At 57.1% G+C, this 13486-nt stretch overlaps 1 protein-coding gene across 1 annotated transcript in view; it reads right to left on the bottom strand.

The window, feature by feature from the left end:
- Positions 1-9: 9 nt before the first annotated feature.
- The window catches only part of CCDC33 (coiled-coil domain containing 33), a 43057-nt gene continuing 29580 nt past the window's right edge, over positions 10-13486 (bottom strand). Inside the window, exons 13-23 of the mRNA XM_087744316.1 lie at positions 12729-12854; positions 9172-9269; positions 3385-3544; positions 2234-2363; positions 1963-2108; positions 1607-1738; positions 1333-1405; positions 968-1089; positions 654-737; positions 439-534; positions 10-72 (exon numbers count right to left, since the gene is read on the bottom strand). Coding sequence (XP_087600442.1) covers positions 10-72; positions 439-534; positions 654-737; positions 968-1089; positions 1333-1405; positions 1607-1738; positions 1963-2108; positions 2234-2363; positions 3385-3544; positions 9172-9269; positions 12729-12854 — 1230 coding nt within the window. The remainder of the gene's footprint in view (positions 73-438; positions 535-653; positions 738-967; positions 1090-1332; positions 1406-1606; positions 1739-1962; positions 2109-2233; positions 2364-3384; positions 3545-9171; positions 9270-12728; positions 12855-13486) is intronic.

Below are 13486 nucleotides of genomic sequence, written 5' to 3'. Positions count from 1 at the left end.
GGGCGCAGGCTAGGGCAGGGGGGCGAGGGAGTGGGGTCTTCTCAGGAGGGCCGTGGGGATCGCCGGCAGGTTCTGGTGGGGAATGGGAAAAGGTCTCGGAGAGCTGCAAATCCAGCCCCCCTCCCCACTCCCCTGGGGGGCATCAGCTGTGGATGAGAGGCTGCGATAAGGGGGTCTGGGGTTGTTGTTGGTGGGTAACCTGGGATGCTGGGGGCGTCCCACAGCCCTAGGGACCACCCTCCCACCTCCCTCCTGCCCAGGGTCCTGCAGGGAAACTGAGGCAAATCCTCCCTGATGTGGGGGTGGGCATGGAGACCCCCTGCTATCCTCTCCCACCCCAGTTGCCTGGGTGCAGAGGGGCAGCTCTGAGCCCCCTTCCATCCCCCTGGCAGCAAACACAAGCTGCCAGCCCCCGTGCAGGGTGGCCCGGGTGCTCACCGAGGCGGGGGCATTGGGGAAGCCATGCTCCTGCTCCAGCAGACGAGTGCCGAGCTTCTGCTTCTCCCGTCCCCACCTCCTCGCTGCCTCCTCCAACTAGGACAGACCCAAATCAGGCTGGCTGTCTCCAAAGCTGGGGGCCAGAGGTGCCCCCACCCCAGCCCGACACCTCAAGCCCCCTGCCATCAAGCGGGGTGTGGGAAGGCGATGCCCACCTGCCTCTCCAGCACCCGCCCACGGGCTTGTGCCTCCTCCAGCCTGGCCAGCAAAGACAGCTTTTCCGTGCCCCCAAAAACACCCTGTGGGCCACAAGATGAGCAGGAGTGGGGAAAGGCAGTGCCGGATTACCCCCCCTTTCCACCTCCTGCTCACGGGGGGAGCAAGCCACGGGGGTGGCTATTGCCCCATGGAGACAGAGAGGCCACCTTGGTGATGCCCTCAGCATGCCTCGTCACCCCCCTGTGTTGCTTTCTGGGGTGCCACAGCTCTGCCCCCCATCCCAGCCCTGTGCTCCCCTCCCCAGTCTCACCGGCAAGGCTGGGGGCTGCAGGGCGACGGGGGGCGAGGGGTGGGGGGGCCTTGCCAGCTTCTCCCGCAGCCTGTGGTTCTCGGCCAGCAGTGCGGCATACACTTCCCTGGAGAGGGCTTCACCTGTGGGATGGGGTAGGGAGGGCACTGGGACATGTCCTCCACCCCCCCAGTACAGAGATGGGGGCTAGGAGCAAGCCCTCGCCTCCCCCATGCCCAGGGATGGGTGCTGGAGGGCTGAGGACCAACTCTGATCCCCCACTGCAAACCATCCCATGGTGCAAACCATCAGAAGGGGATGGCCATCAATGGAGCCCAGCAGTATATGGGTCCCCCCCAGGGGTCCCTGTCCCCACGTGTACCCACCCACTGGCTTCTCAGCGCTCCTGCCTGCCCCAGCAAGCTTCTTCTGCAGCATCCGCTCCATCGCCTCGATCACCTGTGGGAGAGAGTAGAGCTGTCCCCATGTCACCAGGGCATGGGACAGCTTGATGCAAGGCTGTGGTGGCCATCACGTCCCCTCTGGCACCAGCCAGTGGTCATGGAGGGGTGGAACAGGCCAAAGGGTCCCATCTTCTCCAAAGAGCATTGTGCCCCTTAACCTGTCCTTCTCACCCCAGCCTTGTGCCCCCCAACTCACCTTCTCCTGCTGCCTCACTGTCTCCTCCAAGCCCTTCATCTTGGCTACCTTCTGCTGGCACCTCCTCAGAGTGGCTTGCTGCTGCCGCTGGGCTTGCTGGAGCAGCACCAGTTCCTTCTCCTGGTCATTTTTCTGGGGAGGAGGAAGGGGAAAAGCTCCCAGGGACCTCTGTGCTGAGCCTCAAGCCTTGGGCCGTCACTTGTAGGACTGGGAGAGCCTCATGGTGGGGGTCCTGGGGCTCTCAGGCACTTGCTTGGCTATAGGGGTGCTGTGATGCTCTCCCTGCTGCCCCCCTGCTCCTCTGCCCCCACCTCCTCCCTTGGGCAGCCCCTGCCCACTCCTGCTGGCGTCCATACCCGGATCAGCTCATTCTGCAGCTGCTGCATACGGTCTTTCAGCCTCTTCATCTCCGCCGTGCCAGCCATCAGCTTGCGCTTGAGGGTGGCTGCAAGAGCCCATGCCGTGTCCTCGGCACCCAGCCAGGGGATGGTGTGGTCCCCTTCTCTGTGCCAGGGAGAGGGGTCCCCTAATTTCCACCCACCCCACTTCCCCATCACGCACCAAGCCTGTCCAGCAGCTCCTCCCGGGTCATGACATCCAGGTCCACATCAGTGAGCAGAGCGTGGCCCAGCTCCTCCTGCGAGGCCAGGCTGCGCCGCAGGTGCCCATTCTCCACCTCCAGGCTGGTGACGTGCTTGCGCAGGGACAGGAGGTCCCCTGCCATTTGCTTCAGTGCCAGGCGGTAGCTGCTTGCCTCCTGCCAGCCCAGAGCAGAGCCACTGGCACCCCGCTGCCAGCCCGGGCTTTCCCCGGCACCAAGAGCTCAGCTGAGGATATTTGTCTTGAGGGTTAGACCTACCATGGAGGAGCTAAGGAACATCCAGGTTTTTCCCTCCTCTTGCAACCATCCATCCTTTTCTTTCCCATCCACCCATCCATCCATCCATCCATCCATCCATCCTTCTCTTCCCCATCCATCCTTCTCCAACCATCCTTCTCCAGCCATCTATCCTTCTCTTCTCTAGCCATCCATCCTTCTATTCTCCATCCATCCATCCATCCATCCATCCATCCATCCATCCATCCATCCTTCCCTTCTCCAACCATCCATCCTTCTCTCCTGTCCCTCCAAACCTTCTTCTTTCCACCTCTCCCTCCACCCCGCAGACTCCCCTCCCCATTTCTCCATCTCTTCCTACCACCCCCTTGGTGGAAAAACAACTCTCCCAAGGATGTGGTGTGGAGCAGTGTTAGAGCTGGGGGTCAGCCTCAAGCTCTGAGCCTTACAGGGCTTTGCAGGTCTTTAGAAGAAGGGAAGTGGTGAAGAATAACGGAGGGATGAATATTTTGTACAAATGAGCCTGGGGCTTTTTTTTAGCACCTGTGCAGCTGGGAAACTCTTGCCAGGTGATGCTGGGGGAAATAATTCCCCGAGGGTCTGTGTCTTCTCAGGCTGACCCTCCTGAATCCCTCCCTGCCATGCTGGGCTGTGGAAAGGATCCTGGCAGCAGGGACCTTGGCCGTGGGGAGCCACGTGCCTCCAGCTCCCCGGGCCCCCTGCTCCCAGCCTTGGGAATGGCCCTGGCGGGGGGGGGGGGGGGGCAGGGTACGGGGAGGGGGTGCAGCAGCATCACCAGCCTTGGGGAAGGGGGGAAGGGGGGAGCAGGTGCTGCCAGAGGCTCAGCTCTTTCCATCTGCCCAAGAGCTGTTTCATCCAGGACTCAGTTCATGCCCAAGAGAAATGCAAAGGCTGCCTGCCCCCCAAGACCTTCACTCACCGGCAGTGTAGAGCCGACAGCAGCCTGTCTTTGGTCCCCACAAGAGCCCCAAACCACCTCGGGGTCATTGCTGTCCCCCCTGGTGCCCACATTGCCCCCTGCTCCTCCAGCCTCCCTGGCATTCACTGGCTCCTGGTGGTCCCTGATGATCCCCTGGGACCTACGGAGCAGAGAGTGGGTGAACACTCTTGGCCAGCTGCTTCCAATGGAGTGAAACACCAGAAAAGCATTGGCTGGGGAACCTTCCGTAGGGGACAGGTGCCTATTCAGGGTGCCAGGGGGCCAGGCAAATGCTGCTGGGGATGGGGGTGCAGGGAGGGTGGGAGCCTGGAGGAGATGAGGAATAAGATTGGCAGTGATGGGGCAGGAGGAGAAGCTGCTGGGGAAAACATAGGGAGAATGGAGGAAACCACCACAAGGAGGATGAGAAGAAAGAGCCAAGAGGGGGCTGCAAAGCTGGCGTGGCCCCCGTACCTCCGCTCCTCTGACGGGGCTCCCGTCCTGCACGGGAATGGCTGCTTTCCTGGCAGGATGCTGGCCATGGCATCAGACACCGGGAGGGCCACATCATCTCGGTGGAGCTGGCAGGAGACACCGTAGCAGACGGTGAGGATGAGGAGCAGCAAGCTCCTTCAGCCCCTTCCCCACGGCCAGGAGCTGCTCTCCTGGCTTTCACCTGTAGCAAATCGCCTTTGCCATCGTTGCTCTGGGGGCAGGAGCCAGCCCTGCCCCAAAAACCTCTGGCATCGCTGGCTGCGATGCTTCAAGCATCCCCCTTTGAGGCTTGGATACAACATGGTGGGGCTGGAAGACCTTCTCCTGAGGATGGGGACACACAGAAATGCCTGGCTTTGAGCATCATCTCATTGCTAGACCATTGAGCCACGCACCCTCGGGAGGAAATTTGGCTGTGACTGAAAGCAACCCCAGCAGGGTGCTGTCCCTGTAACAGGCACCTCTGGGTCCTCAGCTCCCATTGGTGACACCAGCAACAGGGTGATGTCCCCATCCCCACCCACCGCCCCCTGGCACTCACAGTGGAGGAGAAGGGTCTGTAGTACAGCATCATCCCCGCTCCCGGGGTGCCCCAGTCCCCCCAGCACCCCGCTCCTGGCAGCCAGGCCTGCCCATCAGTGGGTTGCCAGGCTCTGCCTGCCCCAAACAAACTCCCCAGTGGCTTGGCCACCGCCGGGTGAACAGCCCGTCCCCTCGCCACCACCCAAGCTGCTGGCCGGTGGACTTACAGCGATGCCGGGGTGTTGCAACATGAGGAAAAGCTGTTTTTCCCAGTCTCTTTCTGCTGGCAAAGAGATTTAAGTGGCGCAGGGGCCCCCCGGCAGCCTGGTACGCTGGCGGCTGTTGCTACAACACAACCCTCCTCTTAGCAACTCCTCCCTGCAACAACTCAGTGCCTAAAATCACCAGGCTGCACCCTGATGGCTGCACTCCAGGTGCAGGCAAGTGCAGGCAGCTCTCTCTGCTGCTCCTTGTCCTGGTCACCCGCATCTCTTCCCCTTTAGCATCCCTCCAACCATCGCATGTCCCATTGGCGTCCTACAGCCACTTCCAAAGCCATCTGGGGCAGCAGGCAGCACCTGCCCACAGTGCTGCCTGCCTGCGAACACTCCCTTTGAGACACCAGCCCCTCGCTGCCCCCAGCCCTCTCTCCCCAGCCCCAGCCCAGTTTTGGCTGCCGTTGCCTTATCTCCTGCTCCCAGCAGCGCAGACCCAAGGAGGTGACTCGGTGGCAGCCACCGCTGGCTCCCAGCACGGATGGGTGGCTCTGGTGGTGACAGCACCTCATTTCCATGCCTTGGATGAGGGCACGGAAACGCTCTCTCCTCCCAGCACGCTCCTCTGATGTTTCAAACACTCAATTAACTTCTGAGGACCCACATCTTGGAGATGCTGGGTGGCATCGCGCTTCAGCTCTGCCTTGGGGTTTGGCCTAATCCCAAGCCGAGAATAATTTGCTGAATTATTCACTGATCAAACCCCACTTTCATCCCGAGATTGAATTTATAGTGTTTTAAGGCAAGGGATGCTCTGCTCCAACTGGTCCCCCAGTCCCGTCCCCCTTTCAGGGTAGCCACAGAGGGCTCTTGTGCCTCCACCCGCTGCAGCATCCCGCAGCCACCTCTCCTTCGGTGTTTGTTAAGAAACAAAGAGGCTGGTGTAAGTCGATGGAGCCCCTTGCTACCTCGTCCCGTGCCATCAATTTTTCATCAAAGAGCCGGTGGGAAGCGCACAATTATCTGCTCCATCAATAATGCACGGGACTGCACTTGGCTTGCCTGGGCTGGGCAGCTGCTTTCCCTGCCTACCCTGGAAGCTGCTGGCTTGAACCATGGCTTTTCTAGGCTCAAACAACACCTGCAGAGGCTGGAAAACCATCCCCAGCCTTTAGTTCCAGCCTAACGCTGCTCAGACACCCACAGACCCGTATTTCTGCCCACGCTTGTCCCAGCATCTCCCCGGTGCTGCCTCTGGGGACAGGGGCAGAGTTAAGGGTATTTGAACACGTTTTCCCCTATACCTCCTATCTTAAATCCACCCAGAGATAGCTGTGTCTCTCCGTCCTGCAGGGGTCCGGGATGAAAGGCTGGGAATTCACATCTGAAATGATGGAAGCTTTGAAACTCCTGGCAATCGCTAATTTTTTTTTTCCCCATCATTTCCAAGCCTCTGAAGCTTCCCCTGCCTTTAGAGCCTTTCATCCGCCCTGATGAGCCACCCCCCTCCTTCCCGTATTTGCTTAGGCCAAGTTTTTTTTTTATTTACTTAACAAATTGCTCCAAGACGCTTTGATGTATCCGATTAGCTTTGACTGCTGGAATCAATTCATCTCCAGACGGAGCAGCACAGACCGAAGCGAGGTGGGGGGGCTAGCAATAAACCTCCGCAGGAGGCAGGAAGGTCCAAACGTGGCCGAAAATAGGGTGTGCCAGAGGATTCTGCACCCGCATGGCATGGCCTGACCCCATCCCTGGCTGGGGAGAGGACAGCATTGCACCCCGGAGGGAGGCTGAGGACAGGCCAACTTGTTTCACTTGTGAGCATGGAGGCATTTGAGTCCCTGGCAGCGCACCAGCCTCTTCTGCAACACAATCGCCCTCTAGCTCAACAAATAAAGCATCCCTGGATGAGTATTAAGCCCAATTCCTTAATTGTTATGAAGATGGGATAAGCTCAGATTTACATATCTGAGAAAAAAAATTGCTGCAGCAGCTTAGGAAGATCAGAAGAAAAAAAAAATCCCATTTTCCCCTCCTTTCTGTAACAAAAGCTCATGAAACCATCAGGAGATAATGATGCCTTCATTTGCTTCGCCCAATACCCCCATCAACCTTACCCATCCCCTTGGGACATGGGTACTGGATGGGGCTGGGGGGGATGTCAGGTCCCCGATGCCCCCAGCCCCTCCCCAGGGACACATCGGTACCCAAACCCATCCTCAGGACAACATCAGGGTGGGCAGGTCAATGGGGCAACTGGTTTTTTTTGTCCTTCTACTTCCAAAATCAAAGGATTTGCGGGTCACCCGTGGGAAATACGGAGATTTTTAGCCTGGCTGCTCCCCACACACCTTGGCAGGATGCACCAGCCGGCGAAAGGCAGCAAATAAGCAGGGTTTTATCTGATTAAACTAAGGCTGAACTCCCCTCCCATGCATCAGGGTTAGGGGGGGAGCCGTGCTGGGGCGGGGTATATTAGCCAAAGCATTACAATTCAATTTAAGTGTTAATTGGATTGCATTGAAAAGCGCTTAATGTGAGCCAAGTTCGATTTAATAGAGACACCACATCTTCTGCTCCCTTCCCAGCTAGGACGATGATTTTAGGGCGGACGATTACCATCACTATCCGGCTCGGGGCCCAGCTGCCGGCTGCTGATATCGTGTCGTACAAGGAAATAAAAGCCTCTGGATTACACTGGGTAACTCGGGGAGGCAAGATGCTCAGTGTAGAGACGACCGTTCCTCATGCTCCCACCTGCCTGCCTGCTCCTTCAAGATAAGGCTCAAGAAAGCAGTTATGCCACCAGCAGGGACTATGATTCCTCTGCGAGTCGCTGCTGGTTTATTTTGCTCAAAGAAAAAGAAAAAAAAAAGAAAAAAAAAAAAGAAAAAAAAAGAAAAAAAAAGAAAAAAAAAGAAAAAAAAGAAAAAAAAGAAAATCGGCGGCTAGGAAGAGGTGGGATGACTTTTGAGAGCAAACTCTAGCTGAGTCAGCTCATGGCTCCTGAAAAACAATTTTTCCCCCATCCTGCTGCACGGGGCTGCTTTTAGGAGGGAGCGGGACATCCCGAGTGATGGCCCTAAGTGATGTCCTGCTGCTCATGGCGACCAGGGGGAAAGGGAGGAAGGGGAGGTCAGCAGAGCCTCCCAGGATGGGTGTCTCCTCCCAGCATGGGTCAGAGCATTCCCCCAGTGCTGCTGCTCACCCATGACCACAAACTGAGACCAGGCCTAAAAAAGCCCCCTCCTGAGATCAAAAAATTAGGGAAACAGGTTACGACTGTTACTCTGGGTTCCTGCTGGGTCTTTGCAGGTTTTTTTCCTCCTAGGAAAACAGCCTCATCTGTTCTTAAGATAAACATGTTTCTAGCAACTGGGGATGTGAAGATGTGGAGAAATATCACAAAAAAACCCAGTACCAGTGGGAGACTTGGCAGCTCCCCAAAGAGTCTGTTTTCCAAGCATACCTTTGAAAATCTGTACATGGGACCTGAGTTAAATAACTTCCTCTAGCCCCACACTTTTTAAGTGCCCTCAAAGCGTTTGCATCCCCTGGGCTTTGAAAAATAAGTGGCTGCAGAGAGATAAAACCCGAGCATCCCCATCACCCCCGGTGACAGGCGCTGCTGTGACTTGTCCTTGGCCTGGCAGGCAGTTTATTGCCAGCAATGTGGCCATCCATTTTCATGTTTGCTTATGTATTGACTGGTTTTACTGATAAAACGCCCCTTGCATTTCAGCAGTGAGCATAAATCCATCAACACCCCAAGCCACTGTGCCGAGAGCACCCAGCGCCGTGCAGCACCTGCTGCCACCCACCACCCTGAGCACCCACCACCCTGAGCATCTCCCCCCAGCCACAGGGCCCCATCTTTCATTAATTAGCACTGGCAAAGGCTGAGAAGTCACTAACTGAGGATGGATAAGCCCTTCTGTGCTATGTTCACCAAGGGCTTAGTAGCGCTGCCAGGAGTGGGTTGCAGCAGGACATACAAGGGCACACAGATGCCAATGCATGCACCTCCAAACACAGAAAAAATGGTATTTTGGAGCCAGTTTTCTCTTTTTACCCTGCTCTGGCTCACTGCTGGGGTCCCTCGTCCATACCCCCCTGCAGTCACCCAGACCCAAGCAGGAGAAGCACATGTAAAGTCCACCAAACGCAACCCATTTCCCATGCCTGCCCTGAGCCTGGATCACAAAAAAAACCCCTCATGCAATGTAGCTGTGGCACTCAGACCATTTGCAAACCCCCCAACCCATTCCCAGCCTCCTCCACCCCTCTGCCGTTGGGTCCCTGTCCCTCCAGCACCCTCCGCTGCCCTGCAAAAGCTATGTCCCTCTGTCCCCCTCCTTGCCATCCTGCCTTGCCCCATCTTGCCCCGGAGAAATCAGCATTTCCGGCTGCTTTTACTCTCCCCCAGCCCAGCCAGGCTGGAAGCGTGGACTGGGGCTATTGCAGCCGGATTTGGGGTGGCTGGGAGGCTTCTGCCATACTCTAAATCCCATCAGAGCCTCTCCCCTCTTTGTGACTGCTGGATGCGGGTTACCCCATCCATGCCCCAGTGTCACACAAGGAGGACATTGAGGGACCCACCCTCAGCACGGCATCCTCGTGCACCGTGTTCATCATCACCAGGGCAAAAAGCTAATTAAATAAAAGGGGAAGCAAACTGCTGAATCCTTAATCTCCTTGAAAAGTAAGATGGGCATAAATATCATCTAGGGTCACATTAGCTGATTTATGGGCCTCTTTTATTAATTGGCTTAATCCTGCGTAACGAGCGTTCTGGGGAAATCCACCCAGCCCGACACACGCTGAGCCTGGTGCCTGTGGGTGCTCGGGCACCCATGGGTGCCCAGCTCTCCGGCAAACCCAACCGACCCTCGCCCGGGGGCCAGGGCGGAGCATCCTCAGCCCAACCCTGCCACGGCTCCTGCCTGCATCCCGGGCTCTCCCGGCTCCTTCTCCCGGGGGCCCGGCAGGGCGGCGGGGCTGACGCTAGATGGGGCTGCAGCCCGCACCGGGCCGGCCGGCAGCCGCGGGCTGGGGGGGAGCGGGGCCGCGGCGGCCCCGGCCCTTGCGGCGGCCTCGGTCCCTGCAGCATCTTCGCTCCCTGCAGCACCCTTTTCCCCTGCAGCATCCTCAGCCTTCACACCCTCCTCTCCCCTTGCAGCATCCTCATCCTTCGCATCCCTCTCTTCCCTCGCAGCACCCTTTCCCCTCACAGCACCCTCTCCCTTTGCAGCACCCTTGTCCCTTGCAACACCCTCGGCCCTTGCAGCATCTTCATCCCTTGCAGCACACTCTCCCTTTGCAGTACCCTCAGCCCTTGCAGCATCTTTATCCCTTGCAGCATCTTCACTCCCTGCAGCACCCTTGTCCCCTGCAGCATCCTCAACCTTCACATCCCCCTCTCCCCTCACAGCACCCTCAGCCCTTGCAATACCCTTGGCCCTTGCAGCACCTTCACCCCTTGTAGCACCTTCAAGGCTTGCAGCATTGTTGCCTCTTGCAGCACTCTTTCCCCTTGCAGCACCCTCAGCCCTTGCAGCACCTTCACCTCTTGCAGCACCTTCACCTCTTGCAGCACCGTCTCTCCATGCAGCACCCTTTTCCCTTGCAGCACCCTCATCCTTCACATCCCCCTCGCGTCCCACTCTCCGCTTGCCAGCAGGCCACCTTTGCAGGCACCAGCCCCAAGGAGCAGCTGGGCTCAGCAGTGCCATACTGTGTTGGGGGTCCCCTCCCAGCTTGCTGAGGCAGAAGGACCCACTCAGTGGGCACAGGAGCCCCCGTCTTCCTGGGAGGTCACCTGGCAGCTGGAAATGGGTCCAGCAAAGGGGTTCCAATGCTGCTGGCAAGCAAGAAATCCTGCCCCCATCACTGCTGCCTGTTCTACCATGCCATGGTGTGTTTGGGGGGGACAAGCTGCACATCTGGACTCTCATCTTATGTGATGGAGCTGACGGGACATGTGCAGTTCTGGGAACAAGATGCCAGCAAGGAAAAAAAAAATGACATATACGTCTCCCAGCCCCGCAAGAGGCCCTTTGGCTTGTAAAAGCCCCAGCGTTGACAGGTCAGGGAAATAGGGGTGATGGGAATGGGGAAAGAAAGGCTTGAAGACGAAGCAAATGTTTGAAGAGGTTGGAGAAAACACCCCCCTAATCGCTTGTAAATTATTCATCGACTGGTAAGAGAGGCGCAAATCTATTCAGCGAGAGGGCAGAAGGGTAGAAAAACACAGTTAGGCTGAGTCCAGCGTAAACCTCAGCCTAAGGTCAAATATTTCGTCCCTCAGAAATCAGCCTCAAACCTTGGTAAGCCCAAGGCGGGGTTTAATGTCCCAGCACAAAATTGCCCAGAGGCTTTTCTGCCTCTGTGGGACCAGGGCAGGGAAGGGTTACCCCATCTCCGATAATATTCCTCATTGCTTTGTTTTCCTCACCCCCCCTACTTTTTAATGAAGGCATTAACAAGCAGATCCGGAGCAGGACCTCGAAAGCCGCAGGGTAGGGATGGGGATCTAAGTTTGATCAGCCAGAGCGGAGTGGGAAGAAGTGACAGGGCTGTGATCAGCCAAGTGCTCCCACCCAAGACCCCCCCAGACCCCGCTGCTGGGGGGGCTGTCATGTCCCAGCTCCCTCCCGCACGCACGCTCCATTAGTAGGGTGTCAGCCCTGATTCCCAGGGCTGTCAGGAGATGGGCTTTCCAGGGCTTTGCAAGCGGAGTGAAAATAATTTGCGCTTTAGGGGGAAGAAAAAAGCAAAAAAGAAAGAAAATGGCTGTCAAAGGTTGGGGGAAAAAATAATCCTACCAGCAATGCTTTCTAGCATTTTTAGCCAGAAAAAGGGCAGGGCGGGGTGTGCTCAGGGCTTGTGCAAACCCTTTCTGTCCTGCCCAGCTCCTGTTGTCTCGCTGGAAGCATCTTTGAAACCACTTCCCACTCTCCCTCGCTTTATCGACACAGGGGTGCTCTTGTGAGGATGCAGCGAGCTGGATTCGAGGCTGCTCAGGGCATCGGCACAAGCAAACGGGTGAAAACGCACCGCATGGACCATGTAGTGATGCCAGAGCCAGATCCTGTGCGAGTCTGAAGGGTGTTGGGGGTGCTCTGGAGCCCCAGGGCAATTTGGTCCATCAATTTTGGACCTCACATCCTCATCACATTTAAGCTGTGCCGTGGTACCCGCCTCCGCACGCCCCATTACAGGTTTCTATTAGGCTGGGCGTAAAGCAGCCGCTGCAGCCGCAGAAAAGGAAGCAATAAAGCTCAGTGGATTGGAGGAATTAAAACAGCTGGAGGAAAAAAAAATAGCTTTTCTGTATTTTTATGATTGTTTTTTATTGCTAATTTTCTTCCTGCTTTGCAGCCTGAATCGCAGGGAGAGGGATTGGGTTGAAGGTGGGGTTTGGGCAGCTGCTGGTGGGGAAAGAGCTGGGCGTCTGGGCAGCACAGGGCCCCTCCTCCTCCTCCCTCCCAGCTATTTAATAAGCAGAATTGAGGTTTAACGACCTGTTATTTTTAAAGGCAGATGGCTTAAAGTACAGGAAGGTACCATGAGGGCTGGGTTTGAATTCATCCAAGGGCTCCATTTATCAATACAAAGGGCTGGAGGAGGAGAGCAGCTGCCTTTTTTTTTTTTCCTGGAGCCAAAAGGTATGAGCTGGAGGTGCCTGGGGTCTCCAACATAATGCAGCAGGAATAGGAGAGAATTTGCTAAATGGATTTGGGATTGAGCAATCAGATCGAAGCTGGTGCATCCAGGCTGCTCTGGTGAGTGCTGCCCCCAGCAAGGTGAAGGGATGCTGTCCCCGCTCCAGCCCCCGTGCCTCCCTGAAACAGCCAGGGACCAGGGATGCAGGCACCGATGGAAAAGCTCCTCCATGGGCACAACACAAGAAATTATTCGTACAACCAGGCTATGGATAAAACCCACCGCTGCCAGCAATGCATACATTGAAAGAGAGATTAAAAATTGGGATTTATGGCAGTTTTTCACTGTTACGAGGCAGGGTGCGTGCCTTTGTGGAGGCTGGCCTGGTGATGCAGCGGACAGGGTGCTGGCGTGGCATTGCTGGCTGCTCTCATGGGTTGTTACCTGGCAATAAAATGGGTGCATGGAGGCTGCCCGCAGCTCTTCGCCCCTCTTGAGCATGCCGGCGGCGGCGGGGTCCAGGCTGGGGAGGGCATTGCTGCACGACGTGGTCAGGAACGCCGCTGGTCTCTGGGAAGGGAGAGGCAATGGTCTGTGGGATGGATGGATGTGGTGACAGGGGCAAGGAGGGGGCACCCGGACTGAGCTGCCCCTGCTGCGTGTGCCCTGTCCCACCATCCACGTCCCCAATATGCCACCAGGACTGGCATGATAGGAAAGAGCTGTGGGTTAGCCAGTTCAGCCTGTCTCTCCCCTTCCCCGGGTGGGCAGGAGGTGGGTACCCAGGTCCTGCGGGCACAAATTGATGCTAAAAGCCACTTTGCCACCTGGCCCTGCTCCTGGCTTTGGTGCCTGCTAGATAAGGCACCTTCAGCACACCGGCAGCCCCTGCCAGACCCCCTGCCAGATGCTGCTGGCAGCAGTAATGTGATTTCCCTGCCCCTCATTTCCCGTGCCCGGCTCTGCACGCCCTGCTCTCCTCCCGCCAGCCTGGCTTTTATAGACTCCCCTCTAATCTGGTTACAGGGGGAAGTCAGATCTAATGAAATAAACGATGGAGTCCCTGCACTCCTCGCTGCTGCCTGTGATGGCAAGGTCATGGACAGGGACCCTCACCCTGTCCTGGCCATCCTGACTCCCAGTATTGGGGCAGGTTTGGGTGATGGGGACCGGCCTTGCCACTGGGATCCTTGCATCGAGGC

This window comes from Nipponia nippon, unplaced genomic scaffold (assembly GCF_047370975.1).
Source record: "Nipponia nippon isolate SJK-2023a ecotype South Korea unplaced genomic scaffold, ASM4737097v1 scaffold_9, whole genome shotgun sequence".
NCBI classification, from domain to species: domain Eukaryota; kingdom Metazoa; phylum Chordata; class Aves; order Pelecaniformes; family Threskiornithidae; genus Nipponia; species Nipponia nippon.
The sequence above is the reverse complement of the archived record's forward strand: the minus strand, read 5'-3'. Positions and strand labels throughout refer to the sequence as shown.